Raw genomic sequence first — 22,066 nt, forward strand, 5'->3', positions numbered from 1 at the left:
ATCAACTTCAAGGACAGTGCATACATTATCAGAGTTGTGTTTTTTCTTCTTGGTTTTTTGGGTAAAGTCACGTAGAAGGGAAATAATAAAATAATAAAAATAAAACATAATAAAATAATTCTCACGACGTTTCGGCCACAACGCAAGCATCCGTCCTCAGGTGAAGAAACAGGTCTGTCGGGAAGACTTTACCGAAAGAACCAAGAAGATGAATCCCTGCAGTCACGAAAGCTTTAAATCGAAATAGAGTTGTGTTTTTTGTTTGCATTATGGCTGCAGGTATTGTGGTCTATGCAAACATGACTCCTTGTGAAAAAAAAGGTGTCAGTTTTGTTGCCAGATAGAAGGGTATGAAAACAATTATCAAAAAAAAGTTGTTATATTTTGTTGCTTCTTCTTCTTGCACTTTGCCTCTAAACCCTCCCTAATTTTTTTTTTTACCAAAAAGTCAAAACAGCAATGCAGACCTTGTGACAGGATCGCAACAAGAAAAAAAAAACCCAACTACACGACGTGGCCTCTAACTAACGGCACCCCCGTGGGGTTTTTGTTTTTTGATATTTCCATCCCCGGTTGGCACGTTCCCCAATTAATGTAGGCGAGCGTCAGTGACACATTAATGCAGTCAAGCGGTGGTGGCGGTGGCAGCGTTTCGGCTGTTATTCGTGAGCGGCAATCACTTTTCCCCGCCTCTCGCGTCTTTCTTTTTCTCTCTGTCTTCGTCAACCCGCAATCAGCGGCGTTGCGCCCCCCCCCCCAAACCCCCCTTGAGCGATGATTAATTGATTCGGATGCTTGGATCAAAAAAACAAAGGTTTCGCTTGGATAAATGCATCAAACGTCGAGGGTGGGTGGGTGGGTGGGGTGGTGGTGGATGCCGATGGTGAACAGCATCCGTCGCATTCTTCATCAAAGACTGAAATCTAAACTTATCATCGTCACGTGGGCATTCATAGCGGTAGTCAAATACTGTGAATGTTTAAGGAAGAGAACCGTTCCAGACGGCCGCGTGAAAGCGCCGCGCGACCGTCTTTGTTTTTCTGCCGCCACCGCCGCTGCTGCTGCTGCTGTTGTCGCTGTCGCCACCGCTGCTGCTGCTGTCACCACCACTGCTGCTGCTCCTGCTGTTGTCGCCGTCGCTGCTACTGCTGCCACTGCTGTCACCGCTGCTGTCACCGCTGCTACTGCCACCGCTGCCGCCGCCACCACTATCACCGCCGCCGCCGCCGCTGTCACCGCCACTGCTGCTGCTGCTGTCGCCGCTGCTGCTACGAGGACGACCCCGGAGTTGTCGCGACGACGGTTATACGCCCCACCTGGACGAGGCGGGGCGAGGCTTCGCGGCGTCGTTTGCGGCACCGTGATGACGAGGTCGCGTCGGGGTGTTCGTCCGCAGGCCGCGTTCCGACAGCGACCCCGATTTTGCGACTCCGTGGACGATGTCCGAGCCTGGCGAGCCGAGGGGACAGGCGGAGATGGCGCTCACCGCACCTGGAGCGCAACTCGCCGGCCACGCAGCCGCCGGAGCGAACGGCGTCAAAGGCAAGTGTCGCACGATAAGCCCGCTTGGGGCGCCACGGTGGCTGGGAGATGTTGACTACCTCGCCTGGTATGCAGGAGGTTCGTGGGTTCGATCCCTGACCCTGACGATGCCTGCTGCTGAATATTTGGAGTTTGTGGTGTCTCTCTCGCTCTCTCTCTCATCATCACGGTGGCTGGGAGATGTTGACTACCTCGCCTGGTATGCAGGAGGTTCGTGGGTTCGATCCTGACCCTGACGCCTGCTGCTGTATATTTGGAGTTTGTGGTGTCTCTCTCTCTCTCATCATCATCATCACGGTGGCTGGGAAATGTTAACCACCTCGCATGGTATGCAGGAAGGTCGTGGGTTCGATCCCGACCTTGAAGACGCCTGTTGTATAATTGGGGTCTGCGTGTGTCTCTCTTTCCCCGTGGTGAGATGTTAACGACCTCTCCTGGTATACAGGAGGTTCGTGGGTTCTATCCCGACCCTGACGATGCCTGTTGTATATTTGGAGTTTGCGTGTTCAATCTCTCTCTCTCTGCCCGTGGTGTCGCGTGGATTGTTCTCAGGGTCCTCCGGTATTTCCCTGTATATGTACAATCAAAATCCGTTGATTCTAAATGTCCACGTGATAAGCCACTTCGTTGGGTTATCATTTGCCATGGCGAGGTGGCTTCTGAAAATGAGCTACACAGTAGTGGGCCTTACTTAGTAAAAATAAAATTATTTTCGTTTTAGGCCCAAAGCAGCCAGCGATAAACAGCCACGATTGTGAAGGCGCAATCGATAAGAGATCATGCCCCTTTTATTTTAAACCGCAAAGATCGCCCGGCCAGCCTTAAGCAACAATGGAGGCGAGTGCTGTCGGTAAGTAGCAGCACCATGTTTACACACCGCACCAGGTACTCATTTGAGGCTGAGTCGATCTAAGGGAGGCCCAGGACCGGTTCAGATAATCGTCACCGGTGTTGGCCGTGAGCGGGAATTGAACCCGTGTAGCCTGTAACAGACTCAACTTCTTGGTTCTCTCGGTAAAGTCACGTAGAAGGGAAGTAATAAAATAATAAAAATAAAACATAATAAAAGAATTCTCACGACGTTTCGGCCACAACGCAAGGAGCCGTCCTCAGGCGAGACCAGGTCTGTCGAGGCGACAGCGTCTGAATGAAACAGCACACGTGCTTGGAGCATATATATAAGCTGGGTTGGAAGGGGGGGGGGGGAAGGGGGCTCCTTGACAGACTGTTGGGGCAAGTGCTGTTAGCGAGCAGCACCTATGAAGGCCGGCACGGCAAACTCGGGGCGGGCGGCCAACGCCACTTTCTCTCTCTGTCTTCGTATCCCCAGTGCTGAGATGTTGACACAGACACACCGGGTCCTCGTTTTCAAGACAAGAATCAACCGAGTGGAGAGCGGAACGCCCGGTGTAACAGGCCGTAGTATACCCCCAGGCCGTAGTATACCCGGGGTTAAAACGACCTAGGCTAGATTATACCCGGGTATATTATGGCCAGGGTCAAATTATACCCCTCTAGGCCAAATCATCATACCCCTATGATAGTAATGTGTTGAACGATATACACGTGAATTACTAAATTTTTCCAACATTTATTTAAAACTGTAAACACATAGACTTTGATTGCTTCGACCAGAAAAACTTTAATAATAACCCTAACCCTATGCCTAACCATATCCCTAACCCTAACCCTATGCCTAACCCTATCCCTAACCCTATCCCTAACCCTATCCCTAACCCTATCCCTAACCCTAAAAATGCTTCAATTGATAAAATTGAGATTCTTATTTATACGCTTTTTCGATATCGATTGAAGTTCGTTTGAACTTTCACATGGGGCATATTCTGGCCTGGAGGAGGGGTATGGTCTGGCCCAGTCTGGTTTAAACCCCCGGGGGGTATAGTTTAGCCTTGGACATTTCATCCCCCACAGGTATATACTCTGGCCTGCGCCAAACTATACCCGGGTTTAATCGGGGCAGCGGTTATTTTAGCCTGTTTACACCGGGACCGTCTCAGACACATTCGTCGTCAACGTTGGGCCTTAAGGAGCGAATAATACAAAATTCGCGTCGCCTGATTCGCACCGTGCATGCGTACGTACACACCTCCGATTAACACGGTTGGCTACGTACGGTGCGAAAGAAGTTCGAGGTACACACGTGGGCTGACGTTTTTTGTCTCGTCCATGAGGTGTTTAACCAACAACACAAAGACAAAAAGATCCCCCGTGTAGCCTTGACATACGATTGTGGCGAGTGTCTTCAGCGAGTAACAGCAGCACCTACGACAGCCGGCCGGAAACTGCGGCACACGCGGGGGTGGGTGTCCGGCACCACGCCCGACCGCCTTTGTCTGCCCGGTGGCGTCGTTTTTTTTTTTTTTACACCGCACCAGGTACTCATTTGAGGCTGAGTCGACCTAGGGGTTGGCGCATTTCCCAACGAATGTACGCGAGCGTCAATAATACATTGATGTAGTCCAGGGGTCGGGAACCTTTTTGACTGGGAGAGCCATAAAAGCCAAATATTTCTAAATATATTTCATTGAGAGCCATATAGTATTTTTAACGTATAATAAATTAAATATGTCTTACTTTTAATGCGACTTCTGGTGCCGCGTGGTTTTGCTGATGGCCTTGTAGTCTGGTTCGTACGTGGTGAGGTTGAGCTTCATGCAGGCATGACCCGTGAAATTTATCTTCAAAACTAATTTCTGTTTACTTTAAAATTACACACTATTATTAAACAATATCACAAGTATTTTAAAATCAGTTCCAAACTGATTTTTTTTATTATTATTTTTTCCAACTCAAAATTGTCTGGGAGCCATATGCCGTCACCGGAAGAGCCATATATGGCTCGCGAGCCATAGGTTCCCGACCGCTGATGTAGTCAAACGGCGGTGGCGGCGGTGGTCGCGTTTGGCTGTTATTCATGATTCTTAGTTTTTTTCGGTAAAGTCACGTAGGTAAAAAATTTAAATTAATAAAAGTAAAATAAAATAAAAATGACGACGTTTCGGAGGCAACACAAGCTTCCGTGGTCAGGTGGAACCGTCACAGCACGATAGCTGTAATCAAGTGATGTTCACGAGCCGTGAGCGGGAATCGAACTCGGTGGCCGGCGTTGTCCGTAGCGCGGCGTAGCGCTAACCTAGGGGGATGCCCCAGATACCGATCCAGATAATATTTCTATCTCGCTTTTAAGGGATTACATCTTGAATCATTGCCTCACTTGATGCAGCTAATCTGGCTGTGACGGTCCCACCTGATGACGGAGACTTGTGTTGCCTCCGAAACGTCGTGATCTTTATTTTATTTTTATTAATTTTGATGTTTTACCTACGTGACTTTACCGAAAAAAACCTAAGAATATGAATCCTTGCAGTCACGAAAGCTTCAAATCTAGAATTAACGCTAACCTACCAGCGCCACCGCTCCCCCACACACACATGCGCACGCTCGCGTGCACACACGCGCACACACGCTCACTCACACACGCTCACTCACGCGGGGATCTAATGGGGCGAGGTTAACTCGCCGCGGTCAGGGCACGGAGCAGTACAAACAGACGAGAGCAAGCGAACGTAGAAAGCAGCCGCGCAGAGGCCCTTGAAACGATTAATGTAATTCCTTTTGACTCGTCGGTAAGACTCAATGGCAGCGTTAAGGGGGGAGCCATGGGGAGCCGTACCTCCCCCCCCGCCGCCCCCACACACCCCCTCTCCACCCAACCCCTCGCTCAGTGATTTCCAACTCAAAGCGACTAATTACTGGGCCAGATACATTTTTAAACTCAACTATTTAATTTATTTTACAAGGTAAGGAAGACTTCACCCCGAGCTGCGATGTAGCTCTTTTTACAGAAGCGACCCCGGCCATCGCAGATGATGGTTCGGCCAGGTGGCTTATCATTTTATAGCAGGAGCAAAATACTCTAAACGCGTGATGTTTGTTCTAAATGTGGAGGGAAAACGCAGAGGACGCAGAGAAAAATCCACGCGACAACGGGGAGAGACAGAGAGAGACACTGCAAATTTCAAATATGCAGCAGCAGGCGTCAGGTTCGGTGATCGAACCCACGACCTCCTGCATACCTGGCGAGGTAGTTAACATCTCCTAGCTACCATCATGATGACGATGATGAGAGAGAGAGACACACCGCAGACTTAAAATATACAGCAGCAGGCATCGTCGGGGGGGGGGGATCAAACGCACGACCTTCTGTATACCAGGCGAGGTAGTTAACATCTCCTAGCCACCGTGATGATGAGAGCGAGACACCGCAGACTTCAAATATACAGCAGCAGGCATCGTCGGGGGGGAGATCAAACGCACGACCTTCTGTATACCAGGCGAGGTAGTTAACATCTCCTAGCCACCGTGATGATGAGAGCGAGACACCGCAGACTTCAAATATACAGCAGCAGGCATCGTCGGGGGGGAGATCAAACGCACGACCTTCTGTATACTTGGCGAGGTAGTTAACATCTCCTAGCCACCGTGGTGATGATGATAATGAGAGAGAGACACCACAGACTCCAAATATACAGCAGCAGGCATCGTCAGAGGGGTGATCAAACGCACGACCTCCTGCATACCAGGCGAGGTAGTTAACATCTCCTAGCCACCGTGATGATGAGAGAGAGACACCGCAGACTCCAAATATACAGCAGCAGGCATCGTCAGGGGGGGGGATCAAACGCACGACCTCCTGCATACCAGGCGAGGTAGTTAACATCTCCTAGCCACCGTGATGATGATGAGAGCGAGACACCGCAGACTCCAAATATACAGCAGCAGGCATCGTCAGGGGGGGGCATAAAACGCACGACCTCCTGCATACCAGGTGAGGTAGTTAACATCTCCTAGCCACTGCTGGTGGACGTATCTTCCCTGGAGGGAGGCTTTCGGTTAGAGAGTCCTGTGTCAACCTTTGTTGGCTGTTAACCCCCCTTGTTGAATTTCATTTCAACCGAGTACTCCCCTTTTGCACGACCCAACGTGGTTTTGAGAGTTAATTGTATGAAAAAATTAACCCGTAAAAACAAAGTTTTTCACTATAAATCCTTTATATGCGTGGCATCGGGGCGGCTAGAGTCCTCTCGTCCTCTGGCTTGAGATGGCTTCCACCTATGGGTCAGATGATTGTCTGCCACCATTAAGCAATTTGTAGTTAAATATTAAAAAAAAATTCCCTAAACAGTGTAAAATTTGGGAATTTTTTTTTCACGAAAATTAATTGTCACGCACAACGAGTCTGTGTGCAAAATGCCAGCTCGATTGGATCACGGGAAGTGGGTTAAAAAAAGACCGAAATATTTGCACGGTCGTAAGCAAGCAAGCACGCAAGCAAGTGAACTTAATATAAAGGATTAAAAAAATAGCTTGACTACCTGGCTTCACCCGGGACTTGGATTCACCACGCCCGGCCGCCTTTGTCTCCCCAGTGGCAATGTTCACACAACCACACTAATTACTCGACCTAGGGGAGGCCCAGGATCGGTTAAAATAATCGTCACCGGTGGTGGCCGTGAGCGGGAATCGAACTCGGGACGCCGGGTTCGTAGCGCGGCACGCTAACCGCTACACTACAAGGCGTTACGCTTCCACATGCGCGGGTCACGTGACAGATTTGACGTCACAGCTCACTTGCCGTGCAAAAAATCTCTGCATTATTGAGCTCACCCCCCCCCCCCCCCAAAAAAGTGTATTTTTATAATTGTTGCAGGGTGTACGGTCTGGAAAGTACCCACATGGCAAATTTCAAGTTTGTTGCATGTCGGGAAGTACGCTAAACATTTTGAACAGACACACATAATCACAACCTTGCCTTTTATAAATATGGAGATGAACGTAAATATTTTAAGCAATTGGCCATTCTGTGAGGTCTCCTAACTCTCCCCGTTAACTGCGGGCAAATAAAAATCATAATAATTGGACATCGTGGGACCTTACCTTTGCCAGTATATGAAAATATAAAAATAGGTTTAACCCTTTCTGGCAATAAAATAGGTGTTAAGATTTCGATTTGAAGCTTTCGTGACTGCAGGGATTCATCTTCTTGGTTCTTTCGGTAAAGTCACGTAGAAGGGAAATAAATATGCTAAATTCCTCTTGATATGCAAATTATTTTGTCAAGGCGCTCTTCTTCCCCCTCCAACCCAGCTTAAGTATACGCTCCAAGCTTGGTGGTGTTTCATTTTTCACCTGAGGACAGCTGCTTGCGTTGTAGCCGAAACGTCGTGAGAATTATTTTATTATGTTTAATTTTTATTATTTTATTATTTCCCTTCTACGTGACTTTACCGAAAGAACCAAGAAGAGGTGTAAGATGTTCAAACACAAAACAGAAACCTTTTGCAAGGAGTTAAGTCGTTGCATTAACCGCGCACGGTGCACGCAACAAAAACATTCTCTAATAACAATATACGATGCGTTGACTTTGAAATTGATTGGCCTTGACCAGAGACACCAGCAACAGCCTCTTTGATGGCCCAAGTCTCATTAGCAGTGTCAGACGTCAAAAAACGAACAGCACAAAGATGATGCACTATCAGGACATTGAGAGCTCGGGGTGAGCAGCTAAATCATGGGACCTCCCTTGCTCTAAAGAAAGCTGTCTCTGGTCTGGACCAATCAGCTTCAAAGACAATGCATATGATACCAGAGCATGTTTTTTCGTTTGCATGTTCACGTGTGGTTAATGCAGACATGATTCCTTGCCAAAGGTTTCTATTTGGTGTTTTAACATCTGAACGCAACTAATGTTTCGCACTGCACGCGTGACGCAGTTTATCTTCTTGGTTCTTTCGGTAAAGTCGCGTAGAATGGAAATAATAAAATAATGAAAATAAAACATTTAATAATTCTCACCAAGTCACAAGACTTCTTGTGACTTGGTGAGAATTATGTTATTATGTTGTATTTTTATTATTTTATTCTTTCCATTCTACGTGACTTTACCGAAAGAACCAAGAAGATGAATCCCTGCAGTCACGAAAGCTTTAAATCGAAATAATTTTATTGTTGTATTTTCATTATTTTATTATTTCCCTTCTACGTGACTTTACCGAAAGAACCAAGAAGATGAATCCCTGCAGTCACGAAAGAAGCTTTAAATCGAAAAGTGACGCAGTTTGTTTGCGCGTCCGCTGGTTGCTCTTGGAAACCGCATTGTTTACGATCGATAAGTTTAGAAAGGTTCTTTTATATCGTTCTAGCTCACCGTATGGATTAACATTTCATCGTGGTCGATTTCTATTGGCAGATTCACACGTGATTGTTCAGCAATGACTCGCGTACGATATAATTTCACACACTTACAAATCCGCTTCACCGTACGTGCCTGCCCCCCCCACCCCCCGCCTGAGGGATTGCCACGTAACCCACAGGGCGTTCCGCATACCCGCCCTCCCCGGATGAGATCCACTGGTCGCGAGGGTGTATTTGGCCTACTCTTTCATCCTGGCCAGACGTCGTGGAACAGGTGAGGGTAGCCGCTACTACCGCACGGAACGCCTCTAATATTTCCGCGCCGGGGAGATGAGAACCACTAGTCTAGAGGGTGTATTTGGCCTACTCTTTCATCCTGGCCAGACGTCGTGGAAAAGATGGGAGTAGCCGCTACTACCGCACGGAACGCCTCTAATATTTCCGCGCCGGGGAGATGAGAACCACTGGTCTAGAGGGTGTATTTGGCCTACTCTTTCATCCTGGCCAGACGTCGTGGAAAAGATGGGAGTAGCCGCTACTACCGCACGGAACGCCTCTAATATTTCCACGCCGGGGAGATGAGAACCACTAGTCTAGAGGGTGTATTTGGCCTACTCTTTCATCCTGGCCAGACGTCGTGGAAAAGATGGGAGTAGCCGCTACTACCGCACGGAACGCCTCTAATATTTCCACGCCGGGGAGATGAGAACCACTAGTCTAGAGGGTGTATTTGGCCTACTCTTTCATCCTGGCCAGACGTCGTGGAAAAGATGGGAGTAGCCGCTACTACCGCACGGAACGCCTCTAATATTTCCGCGCCGGGGAGATGAGAACCACTAGTCTAGAGGGTGTATTTGGCCTACTCTTTCATCCTGGCCAGACGTCGTGGAAAAGATGGGAGTAGCCGCTACTACCGCACGGAACGCCTCTAATATTTCCGCGCCGGGGAGATGAGAACCACTGGTCTAGAGGGTGTATTTGGCCTACTCTTTCATCCTGGCCAGACGTCGTGGAAAAGATGGGAGTAGCCGCTACTACCGCACGGGACGCCTCTAATATTTCCAGACGGCCGGGAGATGAGGACCCGCGAAACGGGCGGACCCCCGTTGCCCATTTCAGCCGCCCCGTTGTGTTTTTTTTTTATCATCCTTCCCTCTCTCTTTCTCTCTCCCCCTCTCCCTCCCCCTCCAAAACGGGACCCCTTTTTTAAAGTTGCCCCCCTTTGTTGAGCCGCGGCATGAAAGCAGCCGCGCGGGGTGGTGGTGGGGCGGGTGGGCGTCCGCTAACTCATCAATTAAACATCTTGCTTTCTGTGTACCCGTTGTTAAAAAAGGGCCCACTCGGGCCACCGGCTGCTCGTTACGATTTATTTTTCTCTCTTTCTCTCTCTCTCCGAGGCTTTCTCTACCCCCCCCCCTCCGCCCGCCACGGCGCCAATCTGCCACGGCGGCGTGCCTCACCGCAGCCGCGCGACCTTCTGCGGCACCTTTTGAAGTCTGCCACCGCTGCCCCCCCGCCTGCCCTCCCGCCCGCCCTCCTTTCCTCATTAGCTGGACGGGCAGTGGAGATAATCGAGACTTGGTGTCAATCCACCTGGCAGTCTCGTTGGCCCCAAGTCCGCTGTCTCGCAAACGGACACGTGGGGTGTACGGGGACTCCTCACGAACGAGCCAGGTTCCAGGGGTCTTTAGTTCGTAAGTCGATTTGTTCGTGAGGCCAACTTTACTCCCGTCGATTCCAGACGTGATGTACGACGTGTACACTAAACACGGGGAATGGATTTAAAAGTTGTGTAATCTCCTGCAGATGTAGATGCCACCGGTTCTTAATGTTCTCCAGATGTAGATGCCACTGGTTCTTAACTTTCTGCAGATGTAGATGCCACTGCTTTTTTACGTTCTATCTCCAGATGTAGATGCCACTGGTTCTTCAAGTTTTGCAGATGTAGATGTCACTGGTTCTTCACGTTCTGCAGATGTACATACCACTGGTTCTTCACATTCTGTAGATGTAGATGCCACTGGTTCTTCACATTCTGTAGATATAGATGCCACTGGTTCTTCACGTTCTGCAGATGTAGATGCCACTGGTTCTTTACATTCTGCAGATGTAGATGCCACTGGTTCTTCACGCTCTGCAGATGTAGATGTCACTGGTTCTCCACGCTCTGCAGATGTAGATGCCACTGGTTCTTAACTTTCTGCAGATGTAGATGCCACTGCTTCTTTACGTTCTGCAGATGTAGATGCCACTGGTTCTTCACGCTCTGTAGATGTAGATGCCACCGCCTCCATCTATTGCGTGGCCTACTCCCATAATATCATTATCAATCATCATCAATAAATCAATCATCGTGATATTTGTAACGTGTGTGTGTGTGTATGTCCACTAATCCACATGCTCCTCCGTCAGTGTGATCACCATCACCATGGTCAATCCACTGCTGGGTGAGAATCAGTGTGATGATGGTGTCCTCTGACTTGTATGTGTGTGTCCGTCCTATAATCTGTTTTTTTATTTTACTAAGTAAGGCCCACTACCAGAGGTCGCAAACGGGTTTTGATTCCTTACCCGTACCCGTACCCGGCCGCACCAGGGTCGCAAACGGATACCCGGCTACCCGTACCCGGTCGGGTACGGGTAGCCGGGTATCGGGTAAGGTACGGGTATCGGGTACCCGATTGCGACCTCTGGGATGAAGCCATGTTGCAGACGCGGGTGGGTTGATTCTAGGAACTTGAATTGTGAGAAGAGACAAGACGTTGGGAAATGAGTGACAAACGGTGACTCACCAGTGACTCACGGCCTACCCGTACCCGGCCGCACCAGGGTCGCAAACGGGTACCCGTACCCGGCCGGGTACGGGTACCCGGGTATCGGGTAGGGTACGGGTATCGGGTACCCGGTTGCGACCTCTGCCCACTACCGAGCTGCTTTGTCGCTCGTTTTCAAAAGCGACCTTGGCCATCACAAATGACAGCTCAACGCACCTGGGGGGGGGGGGGGGGGCGGTCAGACATTTGTGACGATGTGTGACGAGGGGGGGGGGGGAAGGTGAGAAATGTGACGTCACATCAAAATGCGCAACTTTAAATAAATATAGAATTGTTATAACAACACTAATTGTTATAACAACACTAATTGTTAGAACAACACTCGTACAACATCAGAGTGCAGCGCCACATTGAACACGCACTACAATGACAATAGTTTAAAGCGATTTGAAGCATGTTTTATTTTCAAAATGGAAATATGGTTTTGGGGGGGGGGGGCAGAGCTTTGTGACGTGATATTTGAGGAGGGGGGGGGTCTGACTTTTTGTGACGCCGTGTGACAAAGGGGGGGTGGGGAGGGTCAAAAATCGTCCAAAATCGCGTGACGTCATTTATGGACAACCCCTTAACATCGTCGTGTGGAAATGTATAGCAGTCGCCAAATACTCTAAATGCATGTTTCTAAATGTGGAGGGGGAAAACCCACGTGACCACGGGGAGAGAGAGAGAGACACGCAAACTCCAAATATACAATAGGTGTCAGGGACGAGATCGAACCCACGACCTCCTGCATTGCACCGCGGTGGTGAAATGTTAACTACCTCGCCTGGTATGCAGGAGATCGTGGGTTCGATTCCAACCTTTGACGCCTGCTGCTGCTGTATATTTGGAGCTCTTTCTCTGGGTCCACCGGTTTGTCCCTCTGCATTTAGAATGGACATGCATTTAAGAGAGTTTGGCTGCTATGAATGTCCATGTGATGAGCCACTTAATTGGGCTATAATTTGTGATAGCCAGCTCGCTTCTGAAGAATATCTTCTTGGTTCTTTCGGTAAAGTCACGTGGAATGGAAATAATAAAATAATAAAAATAAAACATTAAATAATTCTCACAACGTTTCGGCCACAACGCAAGCAGCCGTCCTCAGGTGAAGAACAGGTCTGTCGATAAGACAGAGTCTTCAGACGCTGTCTTTCCGACAGACCTGTTCTTCACCTGAGGATGGCTGCTTGCGTTGTGGCCGAAACGTCGTGAGAATTATTTTATTATGTTTTATTATTTTATTATTTTATTATTTCCATTTTACGTGACTTTACCGAAAGAACCAAGAAGATGAATCCCTTCATACTATTTTATTATGTTTTATTTTTATTATGTTATTATTTCCCTTCTACGTGACTTTACCGAAAGAACCAAGAAGATGAATCCCTGCATACTATTTTATAATGTTTTATTTGTATGATTTTATTACTTCCCTTCTACGTGACTTTACCGAAAGAACCAAGAAGATGAATCCTTGCATAATATTTTATTATGTTTTATTTGTATTATTTTATTATTTCTCTTCTACGTGTTGACTTTACCGAAAGCACCAAGAAGATGAATCCCTGCAGTCACGAAAGTTTTAAATCGAAATTTAGCGTTTAATAGTCATAGTATATCAGGCGAGGTAGTTAAACAGCTCGGCCGGTATGCAGGAGGCGCGCGGGTTTAGAAACAGACCTCCCAAAATATTACTGCCTTTCGGACGGTAATATTTTGTATTGCTGTCATCGCAAAGAATGGGGGATTATTATTTTTTTGTACTTTTTTTTTTCTCTGCACAAAATCCACGCTTCAAATGCGGCTCGTCTGAGACGGCCGCGGGGCGACTCCGTAAACCGGCTGTTTTTCAAGTCTGCCCTTCTTCCGCCCGCCCCGGTCTCCATCGATCGCCGAAAGGTCAAACGACGATTGTGACATGTCGATGGTGAATGTTAGCGGTGGGACGTAACCGCCCCCGCAGCGTCGCCACCGCTCACAAACCGCAGTCGCTGTGGAACTAGCGCGCATTTGCAGCGGCGGCAGTAGCGGCAGCCGCGAATACATAGCAGCAGCTAAGACAGAGATCGGCCCCACCCTGTGAGCCTTCGCGGACTGTCGGGGCAAGTGCTGTTAGCGAGAAGCACCTATGAAGGCCGGCACTGTGGCACACGAGGGGGTGGGTTGGCCAGCACCACGCCCGGCCGCATTTGTCTCCCCCGGCGGCGATGTTCACACACCGCACCAGGTACTCATTTGAGGAGGCTGAGTCGACCTAGGGGAGGCCCAGGACCGGTTCAGATAATCGTCACTGGTGTTGGCCGTGAGTGGGAATTGAACCCGGGTCGCCGGGTTTATAGTACCTATTTCAGGGGTTCGTAAGTTCGGGGTGTTTACAGAGGACTGCCTGTCTTACTATAGGATGTTGATCCTGCTGCTGCTGCTAGTGACAATGATGTTGACGATGGTGATGATGTTGATGTATATAAATTTCGATTTAAAGCTTTCGTGACTGCAGGGATTCATCTTCTTGGTTCTTTCGGTAAAGTCACGTAGAAGGGCAGTAATAAAATAATAAAATAATTAATAAAACAATTCTCACGACGTTTCGGCCACAACGCAAGCAGCCGTCCTCAGGTTAAAACCAGGTCCGTCCGGTAGTGTATGAGGACGGACCTGGTTTTCACCTGAGGACGGCTGCTTGCGTTGTGGCCGAAACGTCGTGAGAATTGTTTGATTTTTATTATTTTATTACTTCCCTTCTACGTGACTTTACCGAAAGAACCAAGAAGGTTGATGTATATATTTTGAACTTTTTTCGCAACGTACGTAGCCATCCGTGCTTATCGGTGGTGCGGGAGGGGGTGTAAGGACAACAAACTAAACACGAAAAGCAGTTCTAAAGAAATGGGTTTGCCAATCTAGATGATGATGATGATGATTTAAAAGTGCATAGCTCCCAGTGGCTTCCTGGTATTGAAAAGAAGAGCGTTCCAGACGGCCACGGATCAGCGCATCTGAAATCGCCACACGATGCGATGACCCTGTTTGTTCGACGGCCAGCCAAAAGCCGCTGCTGATGCTGCTGATGCTGCTGCTGATGCTGCTGATGCTGCTGATGATGCTGCTGATGCTGCTGCTGATGACGCTGATGCTGCTGCTGATGCTGCTGATGCTGCTGATGCTGCTGCTGATGCTGCTGATGCTGCTGCTGCTGATGCTGATACTGCTGCTGAGGCTGCTGACGCTGATGCTGCTGATGCTGCTGCTGATGCTGCTGATGCTGCTGCTGATGCTGATGCTGCTGCTGCTGATGCTGCTGATGCTGCTGCTGCTGATGCTGCTGCTGATGCTGCTGATGCTGCTGCTGATGCTGCTGATGCTGCTGATGACGCTGCTGCTGACGCTGCTGATGACGCTGATGCTGCTGCTGATGCTGCTGATGCTGCTGATGCTACTGCTGATGCTGCTGCTGATGCTGCTGACGCTGCTGATTGCTGCTGCTGATGCTGCTGCTGATGCTGCTGACGCTGCTGATGCTGCTGCTGATGCTGCTGATGCTGCTGCTGATGCTGCTGATGCTCCTGCTGATGCTGTTGATGCTGATGCTGCTGCTGATGCTGCTGCTGATGCTGCTGATGCTGCTGCTGATGCTGCTGATGCTCCTGCTGATGCTGCTGATCATGCCGCTGATGCTGCTGATGCTGCTGATCAATCTGATGCTAACGAGCGTCATCATCAGCTGCGTAGCGATGGGATGTGAGTGCAAGACGGCCTCCCCGTGTCGCCAGGCAGAAACGGTGGCATCGCCACATTTAGAGACGCGCATTGAGATGATTTCGATTATTTTTGCTGCTGTGAATGTCCAAATTATAAGACACTCTGCTTGACCTATCATTTGTGGCCAGGTCGCTTCTGAAAAATAAGGTGGTGGGCTTTGTCCGGTAGAGTATGGTAGATGGTTTAGTGTTGTATGTTTGTATGTGTGTGTTTGTGCCGATGTGTTTACCTTGCTTGTGTAGGGAGCGGTAGTGTAGTGGTTAGCGCGCTGCGCTACAGACCTGGCGACCCGGGTTCGATTGCCGCTCGTGGCCAACACCAGTGACGATTATCTGAGCCGGTCCTGGGCCTCCCCTAGGTCGACTCAGCCTCAAATGAGTACCTGGTGCGGTGTGTAAACATCGCCACTAGGGAGACAAAGGCGGTGGGGCGTGGTGCTGGCCACCCACCCCCTCGTGTACCGTTCCCGCCTTCATAGGTGCTGCTCGCTAACAGCACTTGCCCCTACAGTCTGTTAAGGCTATACGGGGGATCTTTGCCTTGCTTGTGCTCTGCAACTGCTGTCGTGTTTGCGTGTATTGCGTTTGTTGTTCTAACCTTCTTACCGCGTGCCCCTACTGGAACACCTGTGCGAAAGAGCTTCGTGGCTCATCGGATTTCTCTCCCGCGCTGTGTGAATACATATTCTGATAATTCACCGGAGTTCATTGTGCCCGATAATCGTCGTGAGCATTTTGCATCCACGGTTCCTTTGATGCCACTCTGGGCCCGCCGTCTTTGATTAACGTTTAGCCTCCTGCGATGTTGCCGATGTCTGAAGGCTTTGCGAGGATTAAAAATAGAACGGAAATCTATTTAGGTACACGTACGTGTATTTAGTACACAGACAATTACTCACCCCCCCTTGCCACCTACCGTGTAACCTCAACAGTCTGTGGGGGCAAGTGCTTTTAGCGAGTAGCGGCACCTGTCAATTCTAGATTTGAAGCTTTCGTGACTGCAGGGATTCATATTCTTAGGTTTTTTCGGTAAAGTCACGTAGAAGGGAAGTAATAAAATAATAAAAATAAAACATAATATTATTAAATAAAACATAATATTATTATGTTTTATTTTTATTATTTTATTACTTCCCTTCTACGTGACTTTACCGAAAGAACCAAGAAGGAGAAATATCAACATATTCTTAGGTTTTTTCGGTAAAGTCACGTAGGTAAAAAATTTAAATTAATAAAAGTAAAATAAAAATAAAATAAAAATCACGACGTTTCAGAGGCAACACAAGCTTCCGTCTTCAGGTGGAACCGTCACAGCACGACAGCTGTATCAAGTAAATGAGAGATTACAAGAGATACCACTCCGTATATATAATGGTTGAGGGGGGGGGGGGGGTTGGCACGGCACACGAGGAGGTGGGTGGGTGGCCAGCTCGCACGCATGCCCAGCCACCTTTGTCTCCCCAGTGGCGATGCTTACTACACACCGCACCAAGGTAACTCATTTGAGGCTGAGTCGACCTAGGGGAGGCCCAGGAAGTGTTTCAGATGATCGTCAACGGTGTTGATGGCCGTGAGCGGGAATCGAACTCGGGTCTCTGCCGGGTTCGTAGCGCAGCGTAGCGCTAACCGCTACGCTTACCGCTCACACTCCGCTATATATTTAACATTTTTAAAAAGATTTTTTGCTTTCTATTTACGTGACTTTAGCGAAAAAAACCAAGAGTACAAAGATCTCCCGTATAGCCTGAACAGACTGTTGGGGCAAGTGCAGTTAGCGAGTAGCAGCAGCACCTATGAAGGCCGGAATGGCACACGGCGGGATGGGTGGTCAGCAGCACGCACGCCCGGCCGCCTTTGTCTCCCCAGTGGTGATGTTTACCTCACACAAGGTAGCACATTTTGAGGCCGAGTCGACCTAGGGGAGGTCCAGGATCTGGTTCAGATAATCGTCACCGGCGTTGATTGCTAACCGCGACGACACTAGCGCTCACACCCCCCTATGTGCAGTGTGCTTCAAAAAATGTGAACACTTCTGAGAATTTGCCACAATACCACAAGCAATGTTGTGCCTCCGGGCTCTGCAGACTACCTGCAGAAGATTCCAGGCGTGCGTTGACAACGATGGCGAACAAGTGGAGGCTCTTTCGATTTAGAGCTTTCGTGACTGCAGGGATTCATCTTCTTGGTTCTTTTGGTAAAGTCACGTAGAAGGGAAATAATAAAATAATAAAAATAAAACATAATAAAATATTGTGCAGGGATTCATCTTCTTGGTTCTTTCGGTAAAGTCACGTAGAAGGGAAGTAATAAAATAATAAAAATAAAACATAATAAAATATTATGCAGGGATTCATCTTGGTTCTTTCGGTAAAGTCACATAGAAGGGAAATAATAAAATAATAAAAATAAAACATAATAAAATAATTCTCACGACGTTTCGGCCACAACGCAAGCAGCCGTCCTCAGGTGAAGAACAGGTCTGTCGGAAAGACAGCGTCTGAATTCAGGAAAGACAGCGTCTGAATTTAGGAAAGATAGCGTCTGAATTCAGACGCTGTCTCCCCGACAGACCTGTTCTTCACCTGAGGACGGCTGCTTGCGTTGTGGCCTCAGGTGAAGAACAGGTCTGTCGGAAAGACAGCGTCTGAATGAACCCTTCATTCAGAATGAACCCTTAATTCAGACGCTGTCTTTCCGACAGCCCGTTCTTCACCTGAGGACGGCTGCTTGCGTTGTGGCCGAAACGTCGTGAGAATTGTATTATTATGTTTTATTTTTATTATTTTATTATTCCCCTTCTACGTGATGACTTTACCGAAAGAACCAATAAGATGTGGAGGCTCTTTGACTTATTGAAGCGATTAACATTTACATTTGTTATCATGTTACAGTGTAGTTTTATCCGTTCTTTTTCCACACACACGCACGGTCAGCACACCGGATGATGCAACGCGCAAGAGGTTCGCCGGTCCGATTTGATCTTTGCCGAAGGTTGGCAACCTCTCCGAGCTTGACCCCTGCCATCGTGCGTGCCGGGTGACAGCAATTGATTCTCGTACTCAGCCGCGGCGCCGATATTGAGGTGAACTTTACTGCTCGAACGCTGCGCAGTTGTGACAACAGGCCGCTTGTGACCCTGACCGAGATGGATTGTCTCCAGTTTGTCTCTGTTCAAGAGGCGGCATTCTATTCCTTTTGGCGAGATGTTAACGACTTCGCCCGGTATGCTGGAGGTCGCGCGTTCGATCCCGACCCTGCTGTATATTTGGAGTTTTGCTGTGTATCTCTCCCCCGTGGGTCACGAATGATAGCTGAAAGAAAGTGGCTTATCGTGTTTGAAATGTGCAGCGTTAGCCAAATGCTATTGAGCGCATGGTGACGATGATTCTAAATGTGGAGGGGGGGAAAAAAAAACACCGGAGCAATCCGGAGAAAAATCCACGCGACCACGGGGAGAGAGAAAGGCGCGCAATGTCCAAAAGGTGTCAGGGTCGGGATCGAACCCACTGACCTCCTGCATGCCAGGCGAGGGAGTTCACATCTCGCAGCCACCACGGGGAGATGTGAACGAGCGCACAAATAATTGGACCACCACGCGGCAGCTTCCCGAGCGCGTGGTGGTGGTGGTGGTGGTGGGCGGGAGGGGGTGTCGTTAATAACCGTGGCATTGCAGGGAAATGAATTTAACTCCACGCGGTTACATTATTGCGAACGCCGTGAAATACCGCAACGAATTAACGAGAAAATGCATTCAATATTCATGAAAATGTACAACAACAACAAATCCGCTCGCGTAAATGCAAGGCCACGGGCATGAGCAATTGAAGGCTCCGGCGTTTGCGCCGAAGTCAATTAAAACTTTAAACCAAACAATTTTTGTTATTCGACCGCGTGACGATCCCTCCGGGCGTGTCGCGTCAGCGCAACGGAATGGGGGCGGCTCGTCTTTGCCGCGTGACCTGACGCCAGAGGTCGCAACCGGGTACCCGATACCCGTACCCTACCCGATACCCGGCTACCCGTACCCGGCCGGGTACGGGTAGGCCGTGAGTCACTGGTGAGTCACCGTTTGTCACTCATTTCCCAACGTCTTGTCTCTTCTCACAATTCAAGTTCCTAGAATCAACCCACCCGCGCCTGCAACATGGCTTCATCCCAGAGGTCGCAATCGGGTACCCGATACCCGTACCCTACCCTTACCCGGCCGGGTACGGGTAGGGTACGGGGTACGGCCGGGTACGGGTAAGGAATCAAAACCCGTTTGCGACCTCTGCCTGACGCTCAGCGGTGCAAGGAGAGGGGTCTGGTGGATTTGAGAGCGCACCGAGGGTCGACGGCCTCGCACAGGCAGATTCAGAAGAGCGCGTGAATGGAGCTGAGGCGAGGAGAGGTGGTGGTGGGGGGGTGGTCGATGAATCTGCGTCTCTCCAAAGCCCCCACACACACACCCCACCACGCGTCTCCGTGCATTGCGGCTCTCCAAATATTGAGTTTGTTGTTGCTCTTTCGATTTAGAGCTTTCGTGACTGCAGGGATTCATCTTCTTGGTTCTTTTAGTAAAGTCACGTAGAAGGGAAAAAAATAAAAAAATAAAAATTTAAATTTATAATTAAATAAATCTCACGACGTTTCGGCCACAACGCAAGCAGCCGTCTTTCCGACAGACCTGTTCTTCACCTGAGGACAGCGTCTTTCCGACAGACCTGTTCTTCACCTGAGGACAGCATCTTTCCGACAGACCTGTTCTTCACCTGAGGATAGCGTCTTTCCGACAGACCTGTTCTTCACCTGAGGATAGCGTCTTTCCGACAGACCTGTTCTTCACCTGAGGACGGCTGCTTGCGTTGTGGCCGAAACGTCGTGAGAATTATTTAGTTATGTTGTATTTTTATTATTTTATTATTTCCATTCTACGTGACTTTACCGAAAGAACCAAGAAGAGGTTTGTTGTTGCTGTTGCCGAATTTCGGAGATGGGTGGGTGGGAGTGTGGAAACAATCAAATGGGCTCTTCTTGACTTAAAGCTTTCGTGACTGCAGGAATTTCTATTCTTTGGGTCTTTCGGTAATGTCACATCGATAGGTTCAAAGAAAATAACGAAAAATCTGTGAGCTTTATAGCTCATTGAATTCCTCCAGTCTAAACACGTATACTGATTCTGGTTATCTGCCCGTGGTCACGTGGATTTTTCTTAGAGGTCCTTTGGTTTTTTCCCCCACCTCCGCGTTTAGAATCGACGCCTACACGTTTGGAGTATTTTTGATACCGCTATTAAAATTCCTCGTGATGATGATCATAGCTACCTACCCTGGCCGCCCGCTGCTGTACATTTGGAGTTTGCGTGTCTCTCTCCCCGTGGTCGCGTTGGATTTTTCTTAGAGGTCCTTTGGTTTTTCCCGCCCTCCGCGTTTAGAATCGACGCCCACGTGTTTGGAGTATTTTTTCTACCGCTATTAAAATTCCTCGTGATGATGATCATGGTTACCGACCCTGACGCCCGCTGCTGTACGTTTGGAGTTTGCGTGTCTCTCTCCCCGTGGTCACGTTGGATTTTTCTTAGAGGTCCTTTGGTTTTTCCCGCCCTCCGCGTTTAGAATCGACGCCCACGTGTTTGGAGTATTTTTTCTACCGCTATTAAAATTCCTCGTGATGATGATCATGGTTACCGACCCTGACGCCTGCTGCTGTACATTTGAAGTTTGCGTGTCTCTCTCCCCGTGGTCGCGTGGGATTTTTCTTCGGGGTTTTCCCTCCACATTCAGAATCAACGTCACGCATTTAGAGTACTGGGCTACCCACATAATACATCTCGATTTGAAGCTTTCGTGACTGCAGGAATCCACACTCTTTGGTAAAGTCACGTGGGTAGACAAATAAAATAAATCACAACGTTTCGATCGCAACGCAAGCTGTCGTGATTTATTTTATACCTACATGACTTTACCGAAAGAACCAAAGAGTACCGATATAAAATGACGATAGGCCATCATTTGATTGAGCCATCACTTGTGATAGTGAGGTGCGCGTCTTGAAAAACAATAGCTACTCAGTAGCTCAGTGCGGCCTTAACTTGGTAAAATAAAAATAAAAATTGTAGTTTTATCCAGCAGTGGATTTAGCACTGCCTACTAAGGATGTGTACCGACTGTGCATGCCATTTGACACGTGTAGGCTTTCGCGACCAATATTATTCATAATAAATGTGTTTGGGTGAGATCGCGTTACTTATAAATGTGTCGTAACCCTCCACCACCCGACACGGCCAATCAGTAAAAAAAGTGTCACGTTGATAAAAGACAAAATAGTTCACTGCTTTAGCCCACCACCGGTGTGTTGAAGAGTGAAACCACAACATTCGCCAGAATTGCCCGATGATGCTGGATGCAATGACCAGCGAAACGTCGTACTCAAAAAAAATTGTAAATGTTGTGGTTTCACTCTTCAACACACCGGTGGTGGCTAAAGCAGCGAACGATTTTGTCTTTTGTCAACGTGACACTTTTTTACTGATTGGCCGTGTCGGGTGGTGGAGGGTTACGACACATTTATAAGTAACGCGATCTCACCCAAAAACGTTTATTACGCGCATGCCATGCATGCCCTTGTGTGAAAAGAGAGAGAAAATAAATAACTAAATATCCCTACCCCTCCCCCGTCTCCCTGCAGTTCCACCCAGGATCAAATAACAACAGAATTCTCTATGGCTCGCAGCCCTCTCGCTCTCTCTCTCTCTTA

At 48.6% G+C, this 22,066-nt stretch overlaps 1 protein-coding gene across 1 annotated transcript in view; it reads left to right on the forward strand.

The window, feature by feature from the left end:
- The first annotated feature begins 1,399 nt into the window (after window positions 1-1,399).
- LOC133362958 (antifreeze protein Maxi-like) overlaps window positions 1,400-22,066 on the forward strand; it is a 196,354-nt gene continuing 175,687 nt past the window's right edge. Inside the window, exon 1 of the mRNA XM_061581935.1 lies at window positions 1,400-1,542. Coding sequence (XP_061437919.1) covers window positions 1,440-1,542 — 103 coding nt within the window. The 5' untranslated portion in view covers window positions 1,400-1,439. The remainder of the gene's footprint in view (window positions 1,543-22,066) is intronic.

This window comes from Lethenteron reissneri, unplaced genomic scaffold (assembly GCF_015708825.2).
Source record: "Lethenteron reissneri isolate LAM-NWPU_2019-01 unplaced genomic scaffold, ASM1570882v1 scaffold_1638, whole genome shotgun sequence".
NCBI classification, from domain to species: domain Eukaryota; kingdom Metazoa; phylum Chordata; class Hyperoartia; order Petromyzontiformes; family Petromyzontidae; genus Lethenteron; species Lethenteron reissneri.